Genomic DNA, 27,079 nt, shown 5'->3' with positions numbered 1-27,079 from the left:
GTGATTAAAAAGCTGCCCCACCTGTGTCAGTTCATCAGCTGCTACTCACCTGCTCACAGATGGCTCCCGTCATGGTTACGGGGAACGGCCGCACATTGCCTCTCCCTAAATTTTCTCTCTTCCTTTGATTGCTAAAGAGTTTGAGCTCCCTCTTCTCCTCTTCATCCAAGGAATTGCAATAGCGGACCTAAAAAACAGAGGTGATGCTGGTTGTTAAGGGTGTCCCTGGCTCCCGGGGCTGTGAGTTGCAGTCCCATGGGCTCTGCAAACCCCTGCACGGGGGTTACACAAATGGACCCCATCCTCGGCTTAGGGAAGGCTGGAGAAACATCCATGTTTGAGCTTCAGTCATCCCAGGGCTTGGTCAAAATTTCAAGAAGTAGAGAGGAGAAGAAAAGGCAGGAGGAAGGCTGCTCTCCAAGCACTAGGTTTCCAAGAAAGTCTTAAAAGTTGGGTCCTCTGAGTCTCACCCAGATCCAGTAACCATACTGATGGTTTTCCTGCCTTCTCCTTATGTCAGAGGTCTCACTGCAGCTTCAAAATATTTTATTGACATTTCTAGAGCACAGCCAACCTTCCCTGTACAAATGACAGAGATCCAGCTATTCGGGAGCTCCAACTGTTCTTCCAGTGGAGGGTCAAGTTTGCACACTTGCAAAACCTCTACACTGGAAGGTAATAAGGAAATAAGCACAATAAAAGGATATAAACAATGAATGACACAATGTCCCCAAAGCTTATGAAACTCAGGTTTTCCTCCCTGTTTTCATTCCGCAGGCTTAGCCCCTGGCTGACTGCATCTCAATGGAGAATAACACTGAAGAGCAAAGGTGGCCCCGTGTAGCACCAGTGCCTGATCCAGCCTCTATTACTTTGGAGAGCAGGCTCGTGATGCCGAGCAGGATTATTCACATAAGTAACAAACACAACTTGAATTTACAAAGGAGCAAAGCTAAGCGTGAGGGGAAACCGGATGCAAAAATTGCCAATTTGCAGAAAATACATGCAGGCTCGTGCCTCCAGCTTGCAGCGGCATGGGTTGCAGTAGCAGCATTCGTGTGCATTTATTCCTATATTTTTCAGCTGTCAGAGGCTGTGGGTTTTCAGTGCCTGCCAGGGAAGGCGGGCGGGCAGGTTGGGGCCCAAGGGTGTGAGGGAAGAAGCCCCTTCCTGGTGCCTGGAGCTCCCCTGGCGCTGGCAGCACTGCGCTGTGCCCATGGCACCCAGCCACGCACAGGCAAACTCGTTAAAATCTGGCCTAGATCAAACAAGCTACCTGCACGTATTTTTCAGAGTGCCTTCTTCAGAAAGTAGCATGAAAATAATTTTTTTCTGTTTAAACAGGGAAATTTTGCGGGCTACCAGAAGCCGATATTCTCACCGGTGAGAACAGGATGTCAAAGACCAGACCCTTTTCGCCACCTCCCATCTTTCTTGAGAGACGTAAGAAGGTTTGTTTGCTCTGACTGGTCTTGACTCAACCTCCGGCTTGCCGTGCTCTCCCAGCTCCCAAAGCTCAGCCCAGGTAAACCCCTCCTTGGCGCACACACTCCCACTCCCCAGGTGAGCTGGAAGCAGCACTTGGGAAAAAGTTTGCAGCTTTGGATCTGGTTCCAGCTGATCTCAACAGCATTTCAAGCCACTTCTCACGTGGCTTTGGCCTCCAAGTGCTTGGAAAGTGCTTTTATTTCAGAGAACTGAAGGATGATTTAAAAAATTTTAACTTTAGAAACAAACAAGTCCCTCCCTGCCTCCAACACAATCCAAGAAGGGAACAAATACAGCACTTAAACAGCAACACGACCAAACTCCAAGTAAATCCACCCAAAAAGCAGAAGGGCTGAGAAAGAAAGGACCAACCACGCTGCCCATGAACAACCCCTAGAGGTGCGTCCCCTCCCCACGCACAGCCCTGACCGATGTCCGAGGACACTTTTTGGTTACTAACCTCATTGTCGTGCGGCGGCAGCTGATGCAAAAGCTGCTTTATGCGAGATTTTTCTCCTGGGCTGTTGACGTAGGGAACCTTGTCCTCAGGCAGGCAGCTGTAGTACTGGTGCACCTACAGAGCAAGAGAGGGGACTGAAATGGGGCTCCCGGCCCAGCCTGTGCCCGGCCAGCAGCCACTGCCCGAGCCAGCAGGCGCCGGGTCTTCCCCATGATTTCCAGCAGGGAAATGCAGCCATGCGCCACCTTTTCTCCATCGAGAAGGAGAGGTGGCAGCCCTGGCGAGGCAGCAGAGCTCGTTACCGTTTGCTCGGTCAGCCTCCATAGCGTTAGCATGTTTTGCCGGCTGCGGGGATGTGTCGGCACCTGCCTGGGCAGGGGAGGTTAAAAAGTCTGCACCCCGGCAGCCTCTGTGTTGCTGGCTATCTCAGCCTCCACCTCCATCAAAACCTTCCGGGCTTTTTTCTGCAGCAATTTGTGGAAATAAACAGGAGATAAAAATCTGTTGGAAGGCTTTTTTTTTCCCCCCCCCCCGCCTCTCTCGTCTCAGAGCGTATAATTAAAATCAGCTATTAAAAAGGCAGCACGGCGGGGCACGGCGTGCCCAGGCGCTGGAGGAGCCCGGAGAGGAAGCACACCCCGAACGCCGGCATCTCTCCTCCGACTGACACACCTGGGACGTGCACTCAAGGGCCGGGCTGGGCACCGGGATGGGACTTGCTAGATGAGGATTAGCTCCAAAATGGCCACAGTGACGCTGAATGGCTTGGGAAGAAGGTAAAGGTAAGGGGAAGCTCTCGCTGCTTGGCTGGGATTGGGAGCCTCTGCCACCTGCGATGCTTCTGGATGTTTACGCAGCAGCAGGAGGCTGGATGGCTTCCTTCGATCTGTGCTCATCTAGAGAGATGCAAACTGTATTCCCAGTGCATGCAGCTTTCTGTCTTTGCCTTGTTGGGATTAAACCCCTGAGATGCTCCTTTGGCTCTCAGACGCTTCAGCAATTCGTTTCAGAGCGGCTGCACCGCCTGCAGCTTGCGCAGGGCTTTTCCCAAACACCACTTGTTTTTGCAGTTGCTTCTGATCAGCTTTTTCCCTTGCTGTATGTCTTGGGCTTTGGCCTAGAAAGCACCACCTGGGCTGGCTTTCCCCAGAGAAACCCTCTCTGCCCACACAACCCTACAGCATCTGCAGGATGATGAGGTACCATGGGTCATGGAGAGGGATGGGGACACAGAGGCAGGTGATGGGGCTGGCTGGCAGGAGAGCCTGCCCACAGGCTGCAGGGGGTGCTTCATATGGGGTGTTACCTTTAACAGGAAGAAATCACTTTTTATTCCCAAATAAATATCCAAAACGAGCATTATTCGGGAACAATTACTCTGCATTCAGCTCATCCCCGGTCTCATTCAGAGCTACTTGCGAGCAGAGCTGCTCCAGTGCTTGCAATCGTTTTTCTTCTCAATTTATGGTTCCTTCCCAAGCCGACCCTAACATCCACCTTTTCCCATCACCAGGTTTTGCAGAAATGGAGATTTTTTAGCAGATTCCTACCCGTAACTCTGCAGTGCTGATGACAAGGGAACTGCTTGGGTCACAAAGCTGAGGAACATGCTGAGCATATACCACTGCGAAACCCTAAATTTGTTTTGCTAAGGCACAGCAGAAACAGACCCATCAGCTAGGGAAACTGTCAAAGAAAGAAAGGCTGCTAAGGATTTTGTTATGTTAAAAAGAAAACAAACTACACATATTAGAATACTTACTTTGCATTTATAGTGTGTCCTTCATCCAGAGACAACAAAGCACATTAAAAGCACTTAAATTCTTATGACATGCTACAGGGGAGCAAATATACACACTGGAAAGGACTATTTGTAGCATAATGATGTCAAATGAGCTCCTCGAGTTCATGCAGCTAGTCTGCAGCAGAGCTTGCAGCTGAAAATCTCCTGGTGATGCCCCAGCTCCCATACCCTTCACTGGGCTGCCAGGCTGCGCCTCCCCGGCCGGTATGGATGCCTGCTGACTTCTCTTGCCAGATTCCCCACGTGCGGACAAGGCTGCTCACTTTCCCTTGAGCTCAAGTTGGTTAGTTTGTATTTTTATTTCTTGCAATGAAGTTGTTTTGCCCATTGAGTTCTTGAAGTTGGCGGAGACTAGAAATGACTTTTTTTTTTTTTTTTTCCCGAAGACCTGCTACATTCCATCAGGCTGCTCCGGTCTCTAAAGCAATGAGCTGTAAGACGCTCATCCTGGGTGAAAAGCAGGGATGTGGGTTTTTCCTTCGGCAGCCCAGGCGCTGCCTCCCCAGAGGCCGACACAGCGGGATGTACGTGCGCAGCTCTGCTCCTGCTTCCGCTGGGAAGTTTTCCATTTAGTCTGAGCAAGTCCGCGGGAACTGGCTCCCATTGTACCAGCTACATAGCTCGGCAGGGATGGGCGATTTGGTTTGAAAAGCAAAACAAAATAAATATAACAGGCTCCAACCTGTGTTTTATTGCCTGAAACAACGTGAAAGGATTTGCTTTCGATCCACATCAGCCAAGGGGACCTTCTGCAGGGGTGTTCATGGAGGGGATGGAGCAGACGCAGCTGCCAGTCCTTGCCCAGCACCCGTGGGAGATCTAGTGGGCTGAAACCCCTTTCCTTCTGCCTGTCAAAGGCTTCCTCCGCAGTTGCTTTTACACCCACCTTCCCTCCTAGGGACAAACCCGAACCAGGGAGACGCGCAGATCCTTTCACCTGGGGCATCGCTCCTGTCCCGAGAGGTCCAGCCAGAGTGCAAGACGCAGAGCAGAAGGATGCCCCTTGCCTGGGCTGATGTTAATTCAGGCTTGTGCAAATACGCTCTCTCATCCATCACCGATTCCCTGTGGGTTGTGTCTGGTTCCCTGGATGGGAGAGCAGAGCCCGGGCGGGACGGGGCGCAGGCTGACAGCATCCCCTGCCTCTGCGCTCAGCCGGCCGCCGACAGCATTTCCCACCCTGCGAGACAGCAGCCGGCAGCTGGGCTGGCACAGCCCAGCCAGGGTGCTCAATAAGGAAAAATAAAGGAGGAATGGGGGGGGATTTGCAGATAAATTTGGCTTTTCAGGCAGAAGGCCTGCAGAAAATGTTAACTCACTGGAAAACTAAAACTGCTCAGTCTGCACTTTGCTTTTGTACAAAAGGTCAGGGTTTTCCATGAAAATAACTCCTCCTCCATCCAGCTCCGGTTCAGAGCATGGAGAAGCCTGTGAAGCCAGTGAGCCTTGCAGGGCCACTGCGGCCAAAGAGCATGATCCAGATCCCCAGGCACCAGCGGACGGCTCCTCACCGACCTGACAGGCTCTGCAAAATGAGCTGCATCCAGATAAGGAAAATGGTGCAGGGCAACGACCCGGGATGGATAACATATCCCTTTTAAATCATGTGAGATCTTCAACTGTTTTATTATTAAATACTTCTGCTGTACAACACAGCAGCTCCACATCCTTCTCTTTCCCCTTGCAACGGATCTGCTCTGCCCACGATTATCCTGACAAGCATCATTAACACACACAAGCCACTTGTGTGGCCGGGCTCGGTTTCACCCTCGGTTTCCCCACTTGCCCCTCTTCACTCTGACTTCTGCTCGCATCTGGACAGGAGAAACCCCAGGGGAATCTGGAAAACATCAGGCTGAGTTAAAATAAGGTTTCAGACAACGTCAGGGGCCCCAATGCCACTGGGACGGTGTGGAAGCCAGGCTGGCTGTGGGTGCTGGGTGCCGCGGCACGCTGGCCGGGCAAGCCGCGTCCTGCCTCAGGGAGGTCTCCCAGGCGCGGGGATGGGCTCTGTGCCTCAGATATCCATCTTCCCTGGGTGTTATTTTCACCTTCAAAAGGAAAATGTCCAAACGCCGCCAAGTGTTGCTAACGAAAACTGATACACATTTTGGAAATTAACGGCTGCTTGGAGCTAAAAGGGGAGGGGACAGGGAGGGGGGAGATAGAAATTACAAAAGAAAGAAACCAGGAGAAAGGAAAGAACGCAATGTAAAATGAGGGTAGGAAAAAGCCTTTAAAGTGGAGCCAACTTTATTCAAAGGCATTGAGGAAAGTAATTACATTAGTTTACAAATGCCTTTGTGTTCTGCAGTCTTCCTAGGTTCGGGGTGTGTTTCCCATTTAACTCTGACAGTTTACAAACCTACCCTGTCCCCACTAAGTATAGGCAGGACTGCAGCTTCTCCTGGCAGTCCCAGGGGTGACCAAAGACAAAACCCACACCAGAACCTTTGTGGGGAAAGTTTTACACCTTCTCCTTGAAGAAGGAAAAGTTAGCAAACAACCTGTGAATTTAAGTCGTCGATGAAGGATCTCTTTGATCAATGAATTAAAGGGGGTGGAGGGGAAATATGTTTCTTATGCCATGAATCGCTGTTGGGAAGCAGCACTCGGTTGTACTCACCCTGAGTACAACACCCCTACCGAAAGCACCCACCAAACCGGGCTGTTTGGGATGACTGTACCGCTGGGATGGACTACAAAGGAGCGTGCGGTGTCCTGGCACGGCTCACCAATGGGTGCCGACTTGCTCAGCCATAACGGCCCCGGCACATCTAGCTGGGCAATGTTGCCCGGCTTTCGTGAAACCAAACAAACTCCAACACTGGCTGCAAGGCTTTTGCAAAGAGCGCCGTGAGGGCTGTACGTGCCAGCCCGTGTGCAGCAGTGCCTGAACACGGATGTCCCCAAAAAGGGGACCTTGGTGGGTCAGCCGCCACTCAGGCACAGCACAGTAAGCCATCGCATGCAGTGGAATCCGTTCAAAATCCAGGCACGCTAGCATTGTCCGATTTTCCCCTGTGCCCAGGAGAGCATCATTGCTTTAGGACCATGTCAGGGATCCCACACCCCCAGCAGTCCACCCCACATCAACGAGGGATGTACCACACCATTGTGGGGATCTGCCTGCACAATGACGTGCAGGGCAGTGTCTGCTGGAGCACGTGTGCATGCCCTCGCTCGTGGCCCCGTCCCCCGGCTCGCTGTGTGTGAGCTCCCACGAGCTCTGGCTGCAGCAGGAGGAAGGCGGCCAGTGACTCCAACAAGCCTGTGCTGGCCCGGGCGAGCGGGGCTGCTCCTGCGGCTCACCCACTCCTCCCCAGTGCTGGCTTTTTAGCCGCATGACAGGCATTAAATGATCTTTTACACCGAGTACTTAAAATCAACAGAGAAACTAATCTGATGCCTTTGGTATTTCTCTTATTCCTGCTGGCTGCTCTCGGAAAAGCAAAGGGGAAAAAAAAACCCGAATGAGCCACACGCAAATAACCCTCTCAACATGTCTGCAAAACGTTGCAAGTGCTCGTACACGTACGCTCACACACGAGCTCCACAGATGAGAGCACGTGCGAAACTAAAAAACGGGGTCAGTGTGCTTTGGCCCAAGTCTGGCACGTCCTCCTTTTCCGTGGCCATTAGGATACAAAGCACTTATTTATTTCTTGAATCAAAACAAACCTTGCAGCAACGCCAGATGCTCCAAAACGGAGAGGAGGGCAGGAACTGCTGGCTGGGGCTGCCGAGCACAGGGATCCAGCTGGGCAAACATCCTGGGAGGGAGCCGGGGTCCCCCGAGACCCCAGAGCCCCAGCTGGGAGAAGACCCTTATCACCCCCAGACCCATGAACGTGCCTCTGTGCTGGCATGCAGTGCTTGGAGGTGCATGCAATCCCCGGCGTCGGGCAGTCCGGCACCCTGCAACGCCGGGTTTGCTGTCGGAAACACGCTCCTGAGTCGCAGGGACAAAGGCAGGGAACAAAGAAAAAATAATTTTCCTAAGTGCTATTTGTTCTGGCACACTCTGCGGCTCTTTGTGCACTTCTCTCCCACGGCTAACGGCAGCGCAGTCGTTTGAGCGTTGCTGCTCACCAGTTGAGAATGACATCCATTCCTGCCAAGCCTTCGGAGCAGTTCTTGGTCTGTAAGAGATCCCGCGGAAGCATTGCTTCCTGCTGGCATCAAAGAAGAACATTTGAATGAAGGCCATACATCCGCAAGTTTTAGAATTGTGAAAGCGCATGCCATGATTTCTCTTTTTTAAACAGTAATCGAATTTGCATTGAAAGGAGCCAGAAACAGTGCTTTCAAAATCATTTGAGAGTGGTCTTCGTGCTGCGAGGCACTGACCGGCAGAGCCACTCTCGCACCGCTCTGTGTCCCCTGGAGCAGCAGCAATTATAATAATCATCTGCTGCACTGATCATAGCTGATAATTCCCCTGGGTCTGCCACTTAAAATGCTCTTGTATCTTTAAGTCATGGCGCAGTGTACTAGAATAACGGTGCAACGAGGAAAAGCTGCAATTGTACGCCAGAATAAAGCTCCAGGACAAGTTAATATTGTGTAGTCTGAGATTTCTCTGTTCTATTTTCCACTCCCTGCTCTTCCCCTGCCTCTTACCTCGGTTGATGACCACACAAACTTAAGAACCAAGCAAACTCCATCGGGTGAGTAGTTTTGTTTCTGTGGCCCACCAAAAGCAGCCAATTCCCTCCCTGAAAATAAGCTTGTTCAAAGATTAAATCATTTTAACAGCTCCCATTGACTCACCACCACCAGGCAAACACCCCAGGATACAGAAATGGAGCAAAAGCCCAGACGCACAGTTTTGCCACCGTTTTTTTTTTTTTTTTTTTCAGCACAGGATACAGTCACACCTCTTCCATCCACTCTGCTTCAGGGTGGAGGGAATAGCTCCAGGACCTCCTAACCCACTCCAGCCGTCCCCAAGTCACGTAGCACTGGCATCACACATGGAAAAAGCATTTTGTGTGCAGGATTGCTCCTCTGTCGGCTGGCAAGCATTCGGCATGGTCCGATGCCTGGAGGCTGGATTTAGACAGTTCCAGCCTTGAAATAAGAGCTGCTAACTGCCAGGCTATTTAGATACCAAAAGAGTTCACTGGGGAGGTGATGGACTTACCCTACCTCAAAGTGAAACTGCAGAGCTTTTAAAAACGTGCTGAAATGCAGCTTTTGGGTAAAATACTACAGCACGTATGTGTGCAGGAGGGTAGAGTTAGAGGCGGTTGCAGCTTCTGGCACTGGTGTACAAGAGTTACAGCTCTTCTTCAGCGGCCTCGGCTTCCCATGTGGTGTGCTGTGCTCTCAGGATCAGAACCAGGATCTAGCAAGAAAAGCAGAATTCCTCACGGGGCTTTTGTCCTTCCCCTACCTGGCCATAAGTTTATGCGCTCCCCATTACTGCACTGGGGCACAGGGTTGCTTTGGTCTGTCTTGTTCTGTCCTTGCTGCACACAAGACTTCAGTCTCCTGAGAAGTGAAACAGTTTGCTGAACTTAGGGGGCTCAAGAAAGGACGAGAAGGTAAAATGCACTTGACTTTGATACATAGGCACAAGTAAGATGTGTCCCCCAGAGACAACTGGCACAGATAACGTACTTTCTATCACACCCAGGTAGTGAAAGTGGGTATCTTTAGGTAAGGTGTAAATGCATGTTCAGTGTAGGTTCATCTCCGCTCTCCTTTCCTCAGTTTGTGACCTGAACAGCAACTGATGAACCTTAGAGATTTTATAACTCAAGCCCTTGCTATAGGTCTTCAAAAGATTCCAGAACAGGAGTCAACACCTATGTTAGCCCTTGAATAAATTCCCTCTGACAGCTAAGAGTTTCACACCACACTGCAAAGCTCTCAAGGTCCAAGCTGTAATGGTCGCCTTAGAGGAAAATGGTCCCTTGAACCTCCGTGCTACTTATTTTAGCTCAGATGAGATTTCCGTAAATTTTAAGGGACTTGATGGGAGCAACTGTGCTGGCGGCACGAGGGATTTAAGTTCTTATGGCACACACAAAGGTCTTGAATATCAGCATGCCAGAGCTGTACGAAAAGCTGTTTCACAGCTGAAGTAGAGCCCCATCTTTTGTCTAATTGGAAATCTGTGTCCATAAGCAGCTGCTCCCATTATTGAGACACAATAAAGACAGAAGTCCTCAAAAAATCCCTTGTATTCAGAAATTCAAGCTCGTATGTCATAACCCCTTTGGATTTCTCCAAACCACAGGCCTGAAGAATTCAAAGCTGCACATTCACATGTATTTACACATGCCTTGCCTAAAAATGTGAAAAACACATCATGAAAGTACTTATTTTTAAGCATCTGCCCTCAAACTTATGTCAGTGCAAGGAGGATCAGCTGTCTGACTGCCAGCCCCAGCAGACTAACTGGCTCCCGAAATTGCCTTCCCCCGTCTTCACAGCCAGGCCCGGTCTGGGATTTTGCTTTGCTAAGGACACGTTTCTATTGGTGTCTGCTCATTTCAAGACTTTCACACTTATTTCTCTATCCGACCATTGAACAGTAGGCAAGAAAAAAGACTATTTCTCAAAGACCACGTCCCCAACTTCTGCTTTGCCTCCCATACAGACGGCTCCTCCATTCCCATCTGCATCTTTGAGAAGTCCCTCTTCTGCCATAAGACAACTTCTCATCAAGGTCCAGCCGAAGCAGGATTAGAGCCCGCAGAAGCCTCTTGGCCATCCTGTGTAGCTGACTACTATTACAAGAAACCGCATTTTCTAATCACTTTCTAATTTATGGCGCTCAGTCTTGGGTTTTTACCCGTTGCTTTCCCTGTTGGCAGGTTGCTGCTGAGCCTTACACCTCTGATGGTTTGAAATCTCTTCCAATTTCCTGCCTAAATGCATTGGGAGCCAGTTTATATCTATGTTCTTGTGCCAAAGTTGGAGCTTGAGTAGCTGCTCTTCCTCTTCTAATGCACAGGGAGTGATCATAACCCTTCGATTTGCTAGGCTGAACAAACCAAGCTCTGCTAGGCTCCTCAGTGAAATAACATTTCCAGTCTCCTTCCAGTTTATACCACTCACTCTTGAGCAGAGATGTCATAAATTTTAACCAGTTTTCCAGATGAATTTTTACCATACCTTATGCAGTGGCATTATAACATTTTTTATATTACTATCTTATAACATTTTTTATATTACTATCTTCATCCCTGTGTTATAAAAATTTATAAATGTATAATATTTATGGCTGTCGTGTAAAGCACTTTGTAGTTTTGCACACTCATGAGCCGTAATATAAGGGGTAACCTTCAGCTCTGTTCTTCAATGCAATGTCTGGATCATTGCCTGTGAACACCGGACCAATGCTTTTTTCTCTTCAGTAGTGAGCATCCAGTAACCAACATGATTTTCACACAGTTGACGTACCACAGACCAGCTGATGCCTGAATTAGTGTCCAGGAATCCAGTGAGACCTTGCAGGTTTGGGCTGATTCCCTTTTAGATTATACTTAGTATTTTAAGCTATGGATTGAAGGGACTCTCCAAATTCTGAAATGACCTATAGAAACTGCCAAAAACTGATGTCATATTTGCTGGCCACCTCCGCCCCCTAAATCCTGTAAATTGCTGCGCTGAGTGAGACGTGAACGCTGTCTCCCAAGAATAGTGAGGTAGGGAGGCTGTCGTCCAAGCATAATAAAAAAAACTGCATTAGTCTTTCAGGGGACCACTTACCTCCCCAGCTTGTACGCTGCATAGAGATTTTAATAAAGTAGAATATTGCAGAAAAAGTTGTTTCATTTCATCTGTTTCATGTCAAACAAATAACGACAGTGAAACAGCGGAAGGCAGAGAAAAATTAACTGCCTGCAAATCTGTATTTTCACCCCAGCCTGACGGCAGTGTCCTCGAGCAGAGCAGAGCCCACCAGCTGTTCCATGGCAGACAATCAGCCTTCCAGAGGCTCCACATCACGTATGCACACCTGACTCATCGACCAGAAAGCCACATGTCTGTCTGCAGCCTTGCACGGCTCCAGCAAGTTGCTGCAGAGGCACCTCCTTACCCCGCAGGAGGCACAGAGCATCCTCCTGCAGCGGGGGCGCCCTCCAAACCTGCGACACCCCTGCATGTGGGGACTCCTGGAGAAGTGTGGGGTGCTGCTCCTCACCTGGGGACAACCCCCAGCCCTGCATGGTGGCTTTTTCACAGCCCAGAGAAGTCACACCTTGCTTTTGCCTTCTTAGTGGCTTCATCTGATGTGTGAAAGGTCCTGAAAGGGCTGGCGGATGAGCTATGCTGGAAGGATTTCAGTGTCTGTCTTAGGCTCTGCTTAGGGCTGCTCTTCATCTTCATGGTGACGAGAGACAGGTTTGAAGTGGCAAAACTGCTAAAAGACCCAGCAACGCAGAGAGAGGAGTGTAATTAGAAATTGGGTGTTCATACTGAGGAGCACCGTGGCCTCTGCAAGAAATGAATGCTTGAAGAACCTAAAAATACATCAACCTGAGTAACACAGGAGACATCAGCACCTACTGCTAGAACTAATGGATTTTTTTTCTCCAGAGCATCCTAAACTCCTTGACTATACACTATTTCTTAAAATGTACCTGAACAATCAAAGAAGCGTAAGGTCTTCTGGACTATATCACCACCATGCTGGAAGTGGGTTTCAATTGCTGTTCATGCCATGGTTGTACTCATCAGTGACCACGTCTAGCTGGTCAGGTGCCACCTGTCACTAAATATCTGTATTTCCACCCAAAGCTATGGGAAAAGGGGCCAGCCTGGGCTCCAGAAGCCATGGACATGCCTGGACAGAAGGTGGTGCCAGCTTGGGAACGATCCTCCAGTGGGACTCCCAAAACCCAATTGGTTCGTGTCCCTGTAGAATGAAGGACTAGCAGAGCTGCTTCAGGACCACCTGCACTTCTCCATACACCGCGTCTTATACCTCCTGAAAGGCACAAAGGGAGCCTCTGACATAAGGAAGGTGACAAAAAACAAGGCTCCTACCTGATTTGCATGGTTGGATGGCACCAAATGAAACACAGAGTACTGCAGAGTTTCAAGCAAGCACTAAGCCAGGCTTGTAAAGACAAGAAGAAAGAAAAAAACACCCCGAACAACTGGATTTTCTCTAATCAGACAGATAATATTTACAGCCTACTGGTGGTGCCAAAATATTTCAGGAAATGCCTAAGCCCTTCTGAATAAAAGCTCAGGAAAACACAATATTTAAGGACAGCAACTACAACAGTAAGAATGAAAGCTTTCCACCCTCTCCCAGCCTCCTTACACAGTTTAAAGTGATTGCCATAGCAATTATCAAGGCTAAGCTCATTTCGCAATCTCCTCTGCAAATTAAGTTCTGAGTTGAACACATAAAAGATCAGCATAAAAACCAAACAAATCATGTAAACTGCAAGGAGCAGAAATCAGCACACGCTCCGCACAGACAGCATGCTGAGTTCTAATCCATTCCATCCAATTCCTGTACCAAGACACTTGAGCTTCGCTTGAGCAATTCTTTCCAGTAAAGCACAAACATCATCCTTGAACCCAACCGCAAAGACTTTGGCCTGGTTTTTTAGAGTCATTTACCAGCTTTGACTGTCTGCCCTGGACTTACTGCAGAGCAGAGCGGTCCAGGGGGACAGAACATGAGCACCGAGCCCCTGGACACACCGGAGCCGCTCCACTTATTACTCATGAAACAGTAGTAGGTACGTCTCTATCTGTTCCCTTGCACAACCACAACAAACCCCATCCTCGAAGCATTTTAGTTCCTTCAATTACCAGATACATCTACAGATGAAGAAAAACACAAGTCCTGCAAGGATCACATCACTGGTTTGTTTCATCAGTGCGTTCAGACCAGACCTGTCTCTGCCGGTCTCTATAGTGTATCTAGAAACAGCCACATGCAACAAGTGCTTGCACTCCTAGAAGAAAAATCAGGGCAACTAATTTCCAAAAAGCATATTAAAACAATTTATTTCTGGTAACTTGGTGGCGTCATCATTACCTGCTCAGGCTTCAGGCCGGGGGGAACCCATGCGTATTCTTCCAAGGCACAGCCCGAATCGTCGTCAGAAGTCGAATTCCTCTGGAAGTCAAACATGAGCTTTGTGACGGTCTTCTCCATCTCCAGAGGCATAACTGTTACGATGTGCTCTTCCTGGGAGCACTTACAGTGAAGGCAAATCTTCCTGCAAGGTGAGAAGAGAGGAAAAAGAGGAGATGCCCTGATGAACTGCACTTTAAATAAGAAAGCAAAGCGATTTCTGCCAGTCACTGGCCTGCAGATACTGAACTCAACCCGATTTTAAGCTCAGGTATTTTCTAATGCAGGATTTGTCTCTCTTACAAAGAGGCAATAAAAGTCCGTATTTGCTGTAACGACACTTGGCAATCAAGCTGAATCAGACTGCCCAACGCTTGGGGATATGTAATTATTTGTCCCTTACTGCACCGCGAGGAGTATTTCTGGGGTCCAGCACAGGCAAGGGCCACACACCTGCCTGGTACAGATTGGTGTGCCAGCGGTAATTGCCGAGCACTTACCGAATTTACAACAGCCGAGCACTTGGCTAATACAGAAAATGGTGGATTGACTGGGAAGCTGTGAATGGCAAGTCCCTTTAGCATGCTGATAGCATAAATTTGCTTATTAAAGTAGCATAAAAATTGATTATAGTCTGAACATATAAAGCTAAATTAAATTAAGGGAGGCTACAAAAACCACAGTCACACTACAACGGCATTTTAACCACCTGGCTCGACGGCACACACGGTGCTCAGCGGTACAGCGGCTCACATGCTGCCTGAGAGCTGGATGGGGGAGGAAAGAATAAGAACCCACAGGTTGCAGTTTAACAGCCAACAGCTTAATTCACTGCAAATATCACTTCTTAGCATCTCTTGTAAGGGACTGTGGGAGATTTTCTTCATGGACTTGAACCTGAGCACCTATCTGCAGGTCTTCTAGGACATCAGAGTTTTTTTACAGTAAGGGTGGTGAAACACTGGCCCAGGTTGGCCAGAGAGGTGGTGGATGCCCCATCCCTGGAGACATCCCAGGCCAGGCTGGACGGGGCTCTGAGCAACCTGAGCTGGGTGAAGATGCCCCTGCTCATGGCAGGGGTTGGACTGGATGAGCTTTGAAGGTCCCTTCCAACCCAAACTATTCTATGATTCTATAACCACATTCCTTGGCCAGGGGTAAGAGCGAAGGCCTAACCTTGCTGAAAACATCCTGCAGCCCCCTCAAATGACGTTCAAGAGAATGCTGATAATTTTTTTTCTACTTCTGAAAATGCAATGCTCTTTGAAAATATGGGTCAATGGTACCTATTTTAAAGCAACCACACAGGTTTCTGAATTAATTTGCACTAATGAAATGCCACTGACTTCTGCGGAATAAGATATGGTTTCACTTGGGTAGCAGAAGGGAGACATCTCAGAAAAAATAAGGTACCATACAAAAGGCAAAGTTACCGTTTCCATTGCAGGTTTCTCTGCTATTATATAAGGTAAAGCAGAGAAATTCAGAGGGTAGCAACAGTTAAACATCAGGGGCTCCAATTTTCAAACACCTTTCCTTCTTTTTCACCACTGCATACAAGCCAGCTAAGCATACCAGCACTCAGATCCAGATTCGAGTCTAAATTTCCACTTGGCCATTACAGCACAAAAAATGCACTCTAGCAAAAGTCAAGAGGCTCCGTTAAGTCAAGCCAGGGAGATTTGCCAGATTTTCCCATTTCCTGCCTTTCATCAGATCTAAACCACACGGCGACCCCCACACACCCCCGGTGTCTGGTTTGCGTCCAGTCAGAGAGTCTCAGCATCGCCTCAGGCTGTTACCTTAAAAAATAATCAAGGTACCATTTCATTCACATTTCATGTGAATACTTTAATTAATCAGCTACTGTGGAAGGGCGCTCTGCCTCAGCAAAGCCGCTAGTCTCTTTGCTGTTTCCATCTCATTTCATGATATGATTAGAAGCAGCTCAATGTGCAACAAGATGCTAAGAATAATTAATAGCTCCAGAGCCCCCAGATTCAGCACTGGAGACAGTTATCTTAATGGAGTTTAGGACTTTTCAGCCAAATTTTAATTTTCAGGATATCAATCACAAGCTTCAAAGGGAGACAAACCCAACAGTCCACACCTGGATAGCAACAACACCAGGAGCATGAGATCTGTGATGGGAAAAAAGCCATCGCGCACATTTCTGCCTTCCTCCCCCTCCAGACACGTCCCTTCCAGGAGATGCAGGATGGCAGGAGAACATCGGAGGTCTTGGCTTTTAATAAATGAGATAAATCAGGCCATCGTGAGGGCTTTAAATAACGGTGTTGAAGAGCTAATGGGTGAGATATAAGATCAATTAGACCCCACAGGTCACTGCATGCAACTGCCATCCTGCAGTTCACACCATGTACAGCCAGGAGCATGAAGCTGATCTACACCCACCCTCACTCCTGCCCTGTCCCAGCCAAGCGGGTACTGCTGGCAGGTGGTTTCCCCTGATCGAAAAAGCAAAGGATGAAAAGGACACTGGTAACCTGTTTGCTCATCGATGATGTCCCCAGGGCAGGTCAATGGGCTCAGTAAAAGCTTTAAACCATTAAAAACTGAGCATCTCCAGGCATGGGGTTTCTGCCACCTCTCTGGGCAAACTGTAAAAACTTCAACATCTTGCCCCTGAGATATTCAGTTATCTTCCTTTCCCCTCATTAAAAGCAGAAGATTAACAGCTTTAATTACAATTATTTTCTTTACATTAGGATATGTTGTCTCATGGGAACAATACTCAGTGTCCTAGGAGTGTCTTTCCACTCCTATGATATGGTTTCCATGACTTCTTCACATAGGTCTCACTCAACTTTATTTCATCATCTTCCAGCTCACTATAATTAAAAATAATTCCCCGTAGTAAAAACTTAATATAAAAATGTACATTTCAAATGGAAGATGATATTGAAAAAGCAGTATCCCACCACTGCACTGAAAGTGGAGTTGCATGAAGTGAGACGATGCACGTGCCAGCACTCGACTGCACGCACGATGACCAGAGCAACAACGTGCTGTGGGTGCCAACGCTACGGTGGAGAACTGGTGGGTGCTGGAGAAGAGCAGGGCCATGGCTGGCAGCTTGTCTGGCTGCTCCTGCCAGCAACGCCTTGTTAGTCATTAACGCAGGAATAGCAGCAGAGCCTGGAGATGCTCAGGGCATCAGCATGCTGCACACCATATCATATACTGTAGCATATAAAGGGCACTGCAGCCAAAAGCTTGGCTCTGGCCAGACACAAGCCTTATCTAACCACCACCACCAAAGCTCCATCAACAATCGCTCCTGCTGCCTGTGCGGCCAAGGAGCCCCACACAACTTGAGAAGAACATGGGCGGGATTTTTTTTTTTTAAAGCAAGAAGAAACTAATGCAAATCATTCTCTGGAAATCCCATCTTCATTCCTGAGCCTTTCTGTCCTGCTCTCATCCAAGAGAAAGGTCTGCAATGTCATGTCAGGGAAGTACCTGCCCTGGTGGTTAAGAGAGGTCTCCAGCATCGGGGAGGACAAAGGGTTGGAGATATTTCGGTACTGTAGCTAAAAGGTGGGGACATCCTGGAGCATCGCTTGACTCCAGGAGCTGAGGGCTGGCAAGGAGAAATCCAGTGATGTTGTATTTCCCTGCGAAGCAAGAAGAGCTGACAGCATGACCAGCTTCAGGCATGCATGGTGAATAAAGGAGCTGTTAAGCAGCTGTAGCTTGTGGACAGGGAAGAAAGGAGAGAGGGAGCCAGCCAGCAGCCCTGCTGCTGCGGGGACACGGGCTGGGGAGCACCCGGCACGGAGCTGCACGGAGCTGCCCTGCAGCGGGGCCAGGACGGCGGGAAGCGAACGGGGAGAAAAAGAACATTTCCTGGTGTCAGATTTAGCTGGAAAGGAGCCTGCCTTGAATTGACTTCACATGGTACAAAGCAGCAACGGCTTGAAAACAGATTGAAAAATTTGTTCTACTAAAGGCCAGCGCTTCATGTGATGAAGTTACAAGATGGATGTATTTTATTCTGCAACGTCTGCTTTTACTCGGTGCTCTTGGCACGGTGTCCAGTGCTTTTCTCAGAGGAGGCTCTAACCCCCATCCCTGGTCACATCCCCAACCATCTGCTGGTGCTGGGGGAACGGTGCAAACTGGATCCGACACCCCAGGAAGCCCTCAGCCAAGCAAGCCACGCCAGCCATCTTTACGGCCAAAAACAAGCACACAAGGGGAATCTGAAGCACACAGGGCCCAACACACCAAGCAGAGAATCTGGCTCCTGACTCCCCCTTGCTTGGGATGCAGAAGCATCCTTCCAGCCCAGGTCCACCTACATACAGACCAACGTGAGCCCAACTGACCCACGAGGTCTCAGGGAGAAGGCAGTCTCTTGTCGTATGCCACGGTTAGCAAAGCATAGTCTCTGCCATCGCTGGAGCCTCCTGCAGCCCTTTCATCATAGCAACGGCACCAACAATAAGTTAAACCACGCTGAAAACACTAGTGCTGTGCAAGAGGCTCTGGAGAGAGCCGCGAGCGTGCCCCAAGTTTTCTGAAGAGAGATGAGGTCTCCCTGCTGTGAAAAACCAGCAACGACGCCAAACTGGGAAAGCACAAGCAGAGCCAAAAAGCCAGGGAAGATGGGATCAGGGGTCTGTGGCTCCAGCAAAGGAGCCTCTCCCAGCAACCAGCCCGTGTGTGTTGGGGTCTGGGGCAGCGCAGGCAGGACTGGCCCCCCTGGGGTTGTGCAGGCAGCAGACCCCTGCCTGCAGGAAAACCTCCTGGCCACAGAGCTCTTCTCTTCCAGCCATGGCTAGTGGGAACACAGGACCACCGAACAGCACACACCACCAAAGCAAAGCCTACCCAGGCTGGGCACCGCAAGTATTTTGAGAAAGGGCAGCGCAAGAGCCCATCCCCTCCTGGCAACAGCAAGAACGAAGGCAGAGTTTAAAATCGTGGCAGAAATGTTAAAATTCCTTTCAGACAAAGAAAGAACTCAGTAAACAGCCCTTATCGCTCCCCCCTCCCCTGGCGCTGCTTATCTCTGCTTCTCACTTGTTTCTTCTGGGATGGAAATAAATGGGCTGTATCAGGGAGCAGTTCCATCTCCAGACAATGTGAGGAGCAGGAATGCCATGGCCCACGTCGGGCCATGCGATGCCTCTGCTGCACTCTGTAATAAAGGATTTGCATGTATTTGTCCACACATTAACATGCAAGATTTGGAATCCCTCAAAAAGCGATTGTCTGCTCAGCTCGGATGGGGCGTGTAAAGGCAAAGAGGCAATTCCCTTCCTGCTTGGCTTAAGATGTGTACGGCGATCTGATTTTTTTCCAGCATTGTGCCATCATTTTGATTGCAATGAGGCCTTTGGGTCAGTCATCACTCAGTAAATCACTAGGCTTCTCGGAAATGGGAGAGGCTGAGGATTTAGGGAAGCTCATGTGACCCGAGTCTCTTAACAAGGGCATCTTAATATCCCTGCCTGTTCTCTCCTCCCCTCGTTTGAGAGCTAATGAGGCATCTTCCCACCCTGAACAAGCTCCAGCTACACAGACATTTCTCCAGACCCCATAGGCAAGGCAAACATTTATCTAAACGGAAAAATTAACATAGTCCTTCACTGCTGTAGGGAGAGCCCAGCAGCTCTTCTCCAGCACGGGCACCTCTCCCCCGTTTCACAGATGGGGAAACTGAGGCACAGCAGTACCCACAGGCAGCACCCAGCAGTGCCTTCGCCACCGACTCCCTGAACATCAGCTTGATCAGAGGACCTCCAAGCTTTTGTGCTCAAAACAGACAGTTGGAGCTGGCACTCTGCCTCCTTCTCCAACGTCTCTAACACTGTATTTTGAAACAAATGCTCTCAGTAGCCCCAGCCAGTCACCGCCCATGGCCCCGAGTCCCATGGACCTTAGTGACAAAGCGGCATCTCTCTGGACAAAAATTTTTGCACCTTCACAGCTCTTCCAGTCACTTCAGCTGGAAAGCGAAACAAAACAAAACAAACCTACCAGTGGGAATAAATTGCAAAGACTTTGGGCTACCTGCGTTGAAAAGGAATCTTAGTGAAAGCTTTTACCTGCCCAACGGGGGTGCAGGAGGCTAAAGGAGGTGAATTAGACATGGGCATTTACAACAGCAGCAATCCAAAGTCTGAGGACCAGGTGCCTTTGGTGGCCTGAAAGGACAGCCAAGGGAGGGCAAAGATCACTTGACCCAAGATGCTGTAGGAACAGTTGGCTTAAAAGATCAACATCAGGCAGTAGCAACCGAGCAGGTAGCACAGTAATGACAGGAAACCAAGGAAGAGATAAACTATCCAGCAACCAAACTAGTCCTATGGATGCAACTCCCCCAGATCTCAGTGGCCACCGGGCAGCACGTGTGGCCACACATCTCCAGAGGGGTTTGCAGTAGAGGGTAACACTGAGAGGATGAAAGAGTTGCAAGTCAGACTCTTCTCCATCTATCTTCTCTTTTCTACTCACTTGACTTGCCCAGGGCAAATCAGATTTTCAATGTTGCTTTACTTTTAATCTCCTCTGACCTGCGCAGAGCCGACAGCAGCAATTACAAAGGTATCCAGGGTGGTGTTGAAGCTTTTATTGCAAACCCCATTTCCACTCCTGGAAAAATTCTCCTCTCTGGCTGAAGTTGCCCATGCTCGGTCTCAGGCAGGAGACTAATTTTATTTTTAAGACTGTAAAAATCCTTTACCATTGCAAAAGTTTTTTTCGCTTAATTAAGAAAAAGAAGAAAAAAGAACTATCTCCAGTATTGCCAGCTGCAGCCAAGTATGAGCAAAAGCAGTCTCCGAGGATTTTCCAGTTGATCTGCCTTCACGGTGAATCAGGACCATCAATCTGAGCAGCGGGTGGAACATCTGGCTGTGGGTCCCCACCGCCCTGTCCCCAAACCGCTGCTTCCCTGCGGCAGGGCCCGGGGCAGCCTCCAGGCTGCTTCCAGTTCTGCTGTCTGTGGTCTGAGGCACCACATGGCAGACAACAACCACCAGCGCACAAGGCTGTGCTCCTCCCAGATGAGGCCAAAAAATTAGGATAAAAACAACACAATGTGCAAGAACCCCAAATCCCTTGCCTGGGCTGTCTTGGTGCCCTCTTAGGCAAACAAGGAACCAGGAGCACAGCCCAAAACCGTGGCCAGACCTCTCAGCACCACTGCATGATGAATTAAAGCACACCCAACCTTTCCGACCTGTGGCTAAATCACACCAGGGGAGCTGGATTTTGGGGAGTCCAGGTGCACCCCAGCACTCTGCAGTGAACACAGGTCCCTGTCCGGGCTCCAGCTTCTCCTCATGAGCTGGGTAAAAGCCCCAGGGTGCTGAAACACCCTCCTGACCTGAACCACACTGCCAGGCTGCTCCCGTGAGCTGCAACCCCTGACACGAACCATGAAAATTCTGATGCATAAAGATGAGATGTTTAAATTAATGGATATTAATAACTCGACAGATCTCAGAAGAACTCTCTATTTGGAGCTCTTAAGACGTTTTGCAGAAGACGCAATATTTTTTTTTCATAATAGAGGTTAGACAGAGGTGGGCTAAGTGCTATAGCCATGTGAGCTGCAGATCAAGCAAGGGAGAGAGAGAAAAGAGGAAAAATAAGGCGCAGTGAGCACCAGCCTGTTGCCCAGCCACACTACCAGGAGAAAAGGTGTCCAACAGGCTGCTCTGTCACATCCAAGATGATGGAGGCAGCCTGCCAGCTCACAGGCTTACCACTCAACGTATTTATGTTAGGGTTTTTTCTTCCCCCTCCATAAAGGTCCAGCTTCTAGCATACAAAAATGATAACAACCACATATTTTTCCCCAGTCATGGAGAAGAAATGCAAACCACTAGTTTCCACAATGAAGAGAAGAACAGGCTCAATAACAGCGATAACAACCCTGAGGCTTGTGGGCAAGCAATGTTTGGAGGGCAGGAGGAGCCACGGGACAGGCAGACCCAGGAGCTGCAGACACCCAAGAGGGGTTTGGTGTCTCCCGTGGCTGGACCAACCCAAGGTCCTGAGAGCCCAGCGGGTCCCTGGCTGGCAGGGATGGAGCGGGAGAGGCAGCGGAGGAGCCGGCGGCAGCAGGACCCTCGCCAAACTCTCCATCTGGGCTGAGGTCAGCAAGAGCCAACGTGCGCCTGTGCTGTAAAACCCCTGTCCTACCCCATGGGTTACCTTGTCAGATTTTTAACTTTACCATTTGGTGGCTTTTCAACCTAACAAGATGCAGAGCTGTATCATATGGGGTTTCTCTCTGTTGGTTCCCAGAGATCTGCCCCAGGGCCGTAAATGCTATTTTAAGGGACTTTACCAGTTTGCATTTGCAGCATGACAAGCAGAAAGCACGAGAAGCAGTAAACACGCTGCAGTTTGAGCATCTCGCAGGCCGTACGTCCTAAAGGAAAAAACCTGGCTGACAGGCAAAACGCTCGGAAACAGGATGAGCTAGGCTGAAAACTGTCATTATTTCAAAAGTTGAGGCTTAGACAGGATCCCCTGAGACAGGCAATACCGACCCACTTGTGAACGCAATCACTGCCAGCCTGATCTGTGTATGTGCCGGCTCAGCCCGAGCGAGTCTGCCAACAGCAAGTGCACAAGGCTGGGTCATTGTGTTAAGCTGAATCTGGCTGGTAGAAAACACGCAACGGGAGAAGATTAAAATAGGAAGCAAAATATAATCTTGTTAGCTGCAGATAGTTTTACTTTACAAATCTTTATCACAGGCTCAAGCCGGCATCACTATAAATACAACGCAGTGATGTGAGACATGTAAGTGCTCCCACAGTAGGTGAAATAATCGCTGAATAAAAATAAGTCAGATAAGTTACAGGATAAGGGAGCTAAAACTGAAAGGATGACACTGCATCTGGTGCGAATAATTATTTTGGCATTATTCTGTCCAGCAGTAATCCTCAACAGCTCAAAAAGATTCAATCAGTGTTTAGCACCGCCAAGGAATCGTGACTACAAAACAAAGAGTAACTGGATTAAAATCTTTCCACAGTCACAGGTCACGGCTGTGTCACATCTGCTCAAAATGTTCCTTCAAGGAACAGCAAAAAAGGAAATTTGACTTGAAAAGATTACATTGAAAAACATAACCCCGAGGTTTCAGTTGTAGGTTGGTTTATAGTTAGGCATTCTGGCATGAAAAAGAAGGACATAGAAAGATTATTACTTTAAAACTCTGCATCCTCAGGAAGGCAAACCCACCACAATAAACATCTGAACAGAATGTCCTTATCCACGACACCAGCCTGCATGCAGTCTGCTCAAAAAATGCCCAGAGAGCCCAGGCTTCTGGAAGCTGCACTTACCAGAGCAATAAAATTAACACTGAGCTGAGGGGTTTTGTAATACTTATTCCTATTTAAAGCCAGCTGAGCCTTCCCGATCATTTTTAAAATGAAAAATCTATCACGGTGGCATCAGCGCTTCTCCCCGACTTCCTGCAGCTGCAGAAATGCAATTTAACAATTAACCTTTTACATCCATAAACAGCGAGAACAGCAAAAGCTGGGAAAAAAGCGCAGCCGCCTCGCAGATCACCACCAACAGCACATCGAGCAAAGTTCACACGCAGCTCCGTGCATCCACAGAATGCTGCTTATTCCTCCTCCTCTCTTCTACTTTCTATCCCTCCTAAAAAACCACAAGAACTTCAAATTCGCCGGCAAAAGCCAGTTTCTTACCTGTTCCCACCAACGACGCGGGTGACAGTGCAGGAGGGAAAAACCCAGCGGGTTGCTCAGCCGTCCTAGTGGCACCAGTTGCCTTTTGGCGGGTGGGCTGCCGGCAGGACCAGCCTGAGGACCGCAGTGCCATAAAGCATCCCGCTCCCCCGGCGCAGCCCACTGGCCCGACACACGCAGCCGGCAGCTTTTGTCGGAGCCGTTCAGAGGCGGCACGCACCAACCGCGGCGCGTCACCGAAGAAAACCCGCCGGGGAAAAACGTGCCATTCCTGCCCCGCGTCTGAAGCTTTTGCTTAAATTGCCTGGCTCTGAAATCCGGCTCCAGAGGGTGCCCCCCTCTCTGCTCCCAATCCAAACGAATCCAGCAGCTCCCCCCTCAACCTGCCTTTCGCTAAGTGACCCTTGGTGGTGGCAGAAGGATGTCCAATTTGCTCTTCCAGCACAAGGTATTAACGAGGAGAGATGCAGCCCGCGGAGGATAATTGCCGGCGCGGGAGCGGCGCGGGGCTCTGCTGTTGCATTGCTCTCCTCTCCTGCATGCTAATGAGACATGATGTCACCAAGCCAAAGTCACCGCATCCGGACCGCGCCACGGCCCGGCCACCCACCCGTTTATTTACATGGAAATCGGCCCGCTCATAGAAATCAATAAACCCCGTAGAGGCTGCTTAGGGAAAGGGAGAGGAAAAAAAAAAATTTAAAAAATCCTTCTCGCTGGCTCACATGTGCGTGTTTCAAAGAGTTGGCTCCGCACCAGCAGCCCAAATTGAATGGTGTGAAGACACTAATTATCCTCCCCCAACTATCATCTTGTTTGATGCTGACCGAATCCCAACTTGCTGTCAAACTTAAGGCACCGCTTCTTAGGTACAGGGCCTATTAAAGCAATGATCTGCTGGCTCTGAGCAACGTATCATTTTTCTCCTGGCTTTCAATGCCCTCTTAATTATTTTCTGCAGTCATTTGCTATGATTCCCCACTGGTTTTCAGGCGCAGCATGTTTGTGCACCAGCAGGGCTAAACATTCTGGGAAATACAAGTTATTAGCATGGCATTTGGGTTACTGCATATTTTAATACATTTTCTTTCATACGGACCCGAGAGATGTACAATTCGCACCATTTATATATAGCTCAGGTGAGTGCTGTGAGCCCCAGGAACGCGCCATCCCAACGGGGATGCTGAAGCCTCCTTCCCCCTTGTTTCCCTCCCCTCGGAAAAGAAAACACAGAGAAGGAGCTATGCTGCCAAATCTCTTCTGCTGCTCTTAAAACCCATTGCTAGGGAATTAGGTGGTCATAAATGAATCTCTGCTTCAAGTCAACTGAAGGACACCGTGCCTCCTACCTTTCGCAGTTGCAAAAAGTGAGTGAAATTTAAAAACCTAGTTTCTGTGGGCTCAGAGAAATATAGAAAGCAAATAAAACTTGTCCAACATGTAGTGTTTTTGTAGCACACTCCTGACTTTTGGGGCCTGGCTCCAGATTTCAGAGCCCTTGATTTTGGCAATATTAGCTATGTTTACAGAACATAGAAGGATGTAGAAACTACAGCTGTGAGTCTTTCTGCAGCCTCAAAAGCCTTAAATTATTATTATTAAGGCTCATAAATTTGATTTCATTATAAGGAATGACACTCAAAATCTCCAGTGGGAGATCTTCAGCTGGGACAAACCAGTCCAGCTCCTCCTTGGAGCCACCCCAAGTTACCCTGGCCAAGCAGGACAGACTGACAACGTGCAGAGACCTCATCTGCCTCAGAGAGAACTTTAGACAAAAGGAAATATTCATGGCCACAGACGAAATATTTGAGCACTTAGAGCTTCTTTTTTTAAAATTATATTTTTCCCCTTTTTTTTAAAAAAAAAAAAAAAATTAAAACTGCAGCTGCAAGTCCAAGAGTTGAGCTCTGACCCCATTGTCGCATCCAGACATGTCAGACCTTCCTTTCATGGAGGAAAGAGCAGCATCACCACTTCTGCTGGGGAACACAGCAGCGCCAAAGAGGGTCCCCTCCAACTACACAGAGCAACAGAACTTCTAGGAAAAAAACTCCCTGACCCTTCTGTTTCCTAAACTGGCACATTCTGTCCCTTGCAGCTTGCATTGGCATTGTGGCCAGCCTGTCAGCTCGCCTCTCTTTGGTTAACGTGCCACAGCCCCAAGATGACATATTTTTCCTCTTAAGTTCAGAACATGTTAATAACAATACAAAGGAAATGAGACAAAACTGAATTGGGCAAAAGCAAATAAAGAAGCCTGCTTATAAAATGATAATGTAGAGCAGGAATGCTGTAGAGCAGAAATTATCCGTGTTTACTATAACAATCTTCCCTGGAAATATATTGCTAAAAGCACGCAGCAGTGACTAGGGGCTACAACTGGCAAAAAGAATACATAGTGCTCCATACCACAGGTCCTGTATGTGCTAATTTTCACCAAACACATGAATAAAATGCCTGACTTTATCTGCATTAACTTTCAAGGAGCAAAGGCCCTTTAGCTATAAACACTTGGGAGCAAAGTGTCTATTAGTGCGCTGAGTGCCACTTAAGCCAGACCACCAGCTGGCCCCATGCTCAGGGGAAAGGCTGGCAGGGCAGGAGCCTGAGCATCCAACCCCACTTCTTGTTCGACATGCTCTGCTTAACTCCATCGACAGAAGCTTCGACCACCCAGCACCAGCCCAGCACGATCCCAACAGAGGGTGGGGATGGCGGTGCCGTCCTCACACAACCAGGCATCCTACAGCAAAGGTGAGTCCTGCAGCCCGTTCTGCTTGGCTGTCTTGGCCAACTGGATCATCCCCAAGAAAGGGATCACACCAGAAACTCCAAACTTTTAAGTGTCAGTTGATCCACAAAGATAAAATGGGAGTGAGAATCATGAGCCAATGTAAAAGATCAGTAAGACCAATGCTTACAACAGCTGCACGGCTAGCTATGAGCAGAAGAGTTTTATCTCCAAACAGGATGTATAATCATCATCGCTCCTGGCAGACTTTTTGTTCCAATACTTGCAGACCTAAATATCCACAAAATCCAATCAACAGGCTCTTCCGAGACAAGAAATCAGATTAGAAGCTGCCACAGTTGGACACACAACTGTCTTAGGAAAGTGGAAATGAGCCTTCCAGCTTTGAAAGCTGCCAGCTCATTGGCAATTACTCCATATTACTGTTACCTACTGTGAGGCTTGTGAAAAGGTCATGTGTTGGAATAACTCCAGAAGGTACATAAGATTTCTTGACAGATTCTGCACTTTACGCAGGTGAAATGGGTGTTTCATCAAGCAGCAAGGAGAACGCCGAGCCGGTGGAGCACATTATCAAAGGTCACGTGAAGGACACCATTACAAGGATGGATGCTGACAACTGCCAGCAAATGCTCTGAATGACCACAGGTAAAACCTTACCTGCTGAAATAAAGAGCAACTGGATCAAGAGCAGAAAGCCCTCACTTAGGTGAACAGGTGTGAGATGGACAACTCTGCTTGTAGCCACATCTTTCTGCCCTTTCCTGTTAAATTTAAAGACAAGGACCCAAACTCTGCCAAC

At 48.7% G+C, this 27,079-nt stretch overlaps 1 protein-coding gene across 3 annotated transcripts in view; it reads right to left on the bottom strand.

Moving 5' to 3' along the window:
* PRICKLE2 (prickle planar cell polarity protein 2) overlaps positions 1-27,079 on the bottom strand; it is a 117,365-nt gene that overhangs the window by 18,995 nt on the left and 71,291 nt on the right. For all 3 annotated transcript variants that reach the window (XM_065642541.1, XM_065642540.1, XM_065642542.1), the window contains 3 exons: positions 13,771-13,954; positions 1,949-2,062; positions 50-187 (listed from right to left, as the gene is read on the bottom strand). In XM_065642541.1, the coding sequence (XP_065498613.1) occupies positions 50-187; positions 1,949-2,062; positions 13,771-13,902 (384 nt within the window). In that variant the 5' untranslated portion in view covers positions 13,903-13,954. The remainder of the gene's footprint in view (positions 1-49; positions 188-1,948; positions 2,063-13,770; positions 13,955-27,079) is intronic.

Source organism: Caloenas nicobarica, chromosome 11, assembly GCF_036013445.1.
Source record: "Caloenas nicobarica isolate bCalNic1 chromosome 11, bCalNic1.hap1, whole genome shotgun sequence".
Lineage (NCBI taxonomy): Eukaryota > Metazoa > Chordata > Aves > Columbiformes > Columbidae > Caloenas > Caloenas nicobarica.
This window is presented reverse-complemented; position numbering and strand designations above follow the sequence as displayed.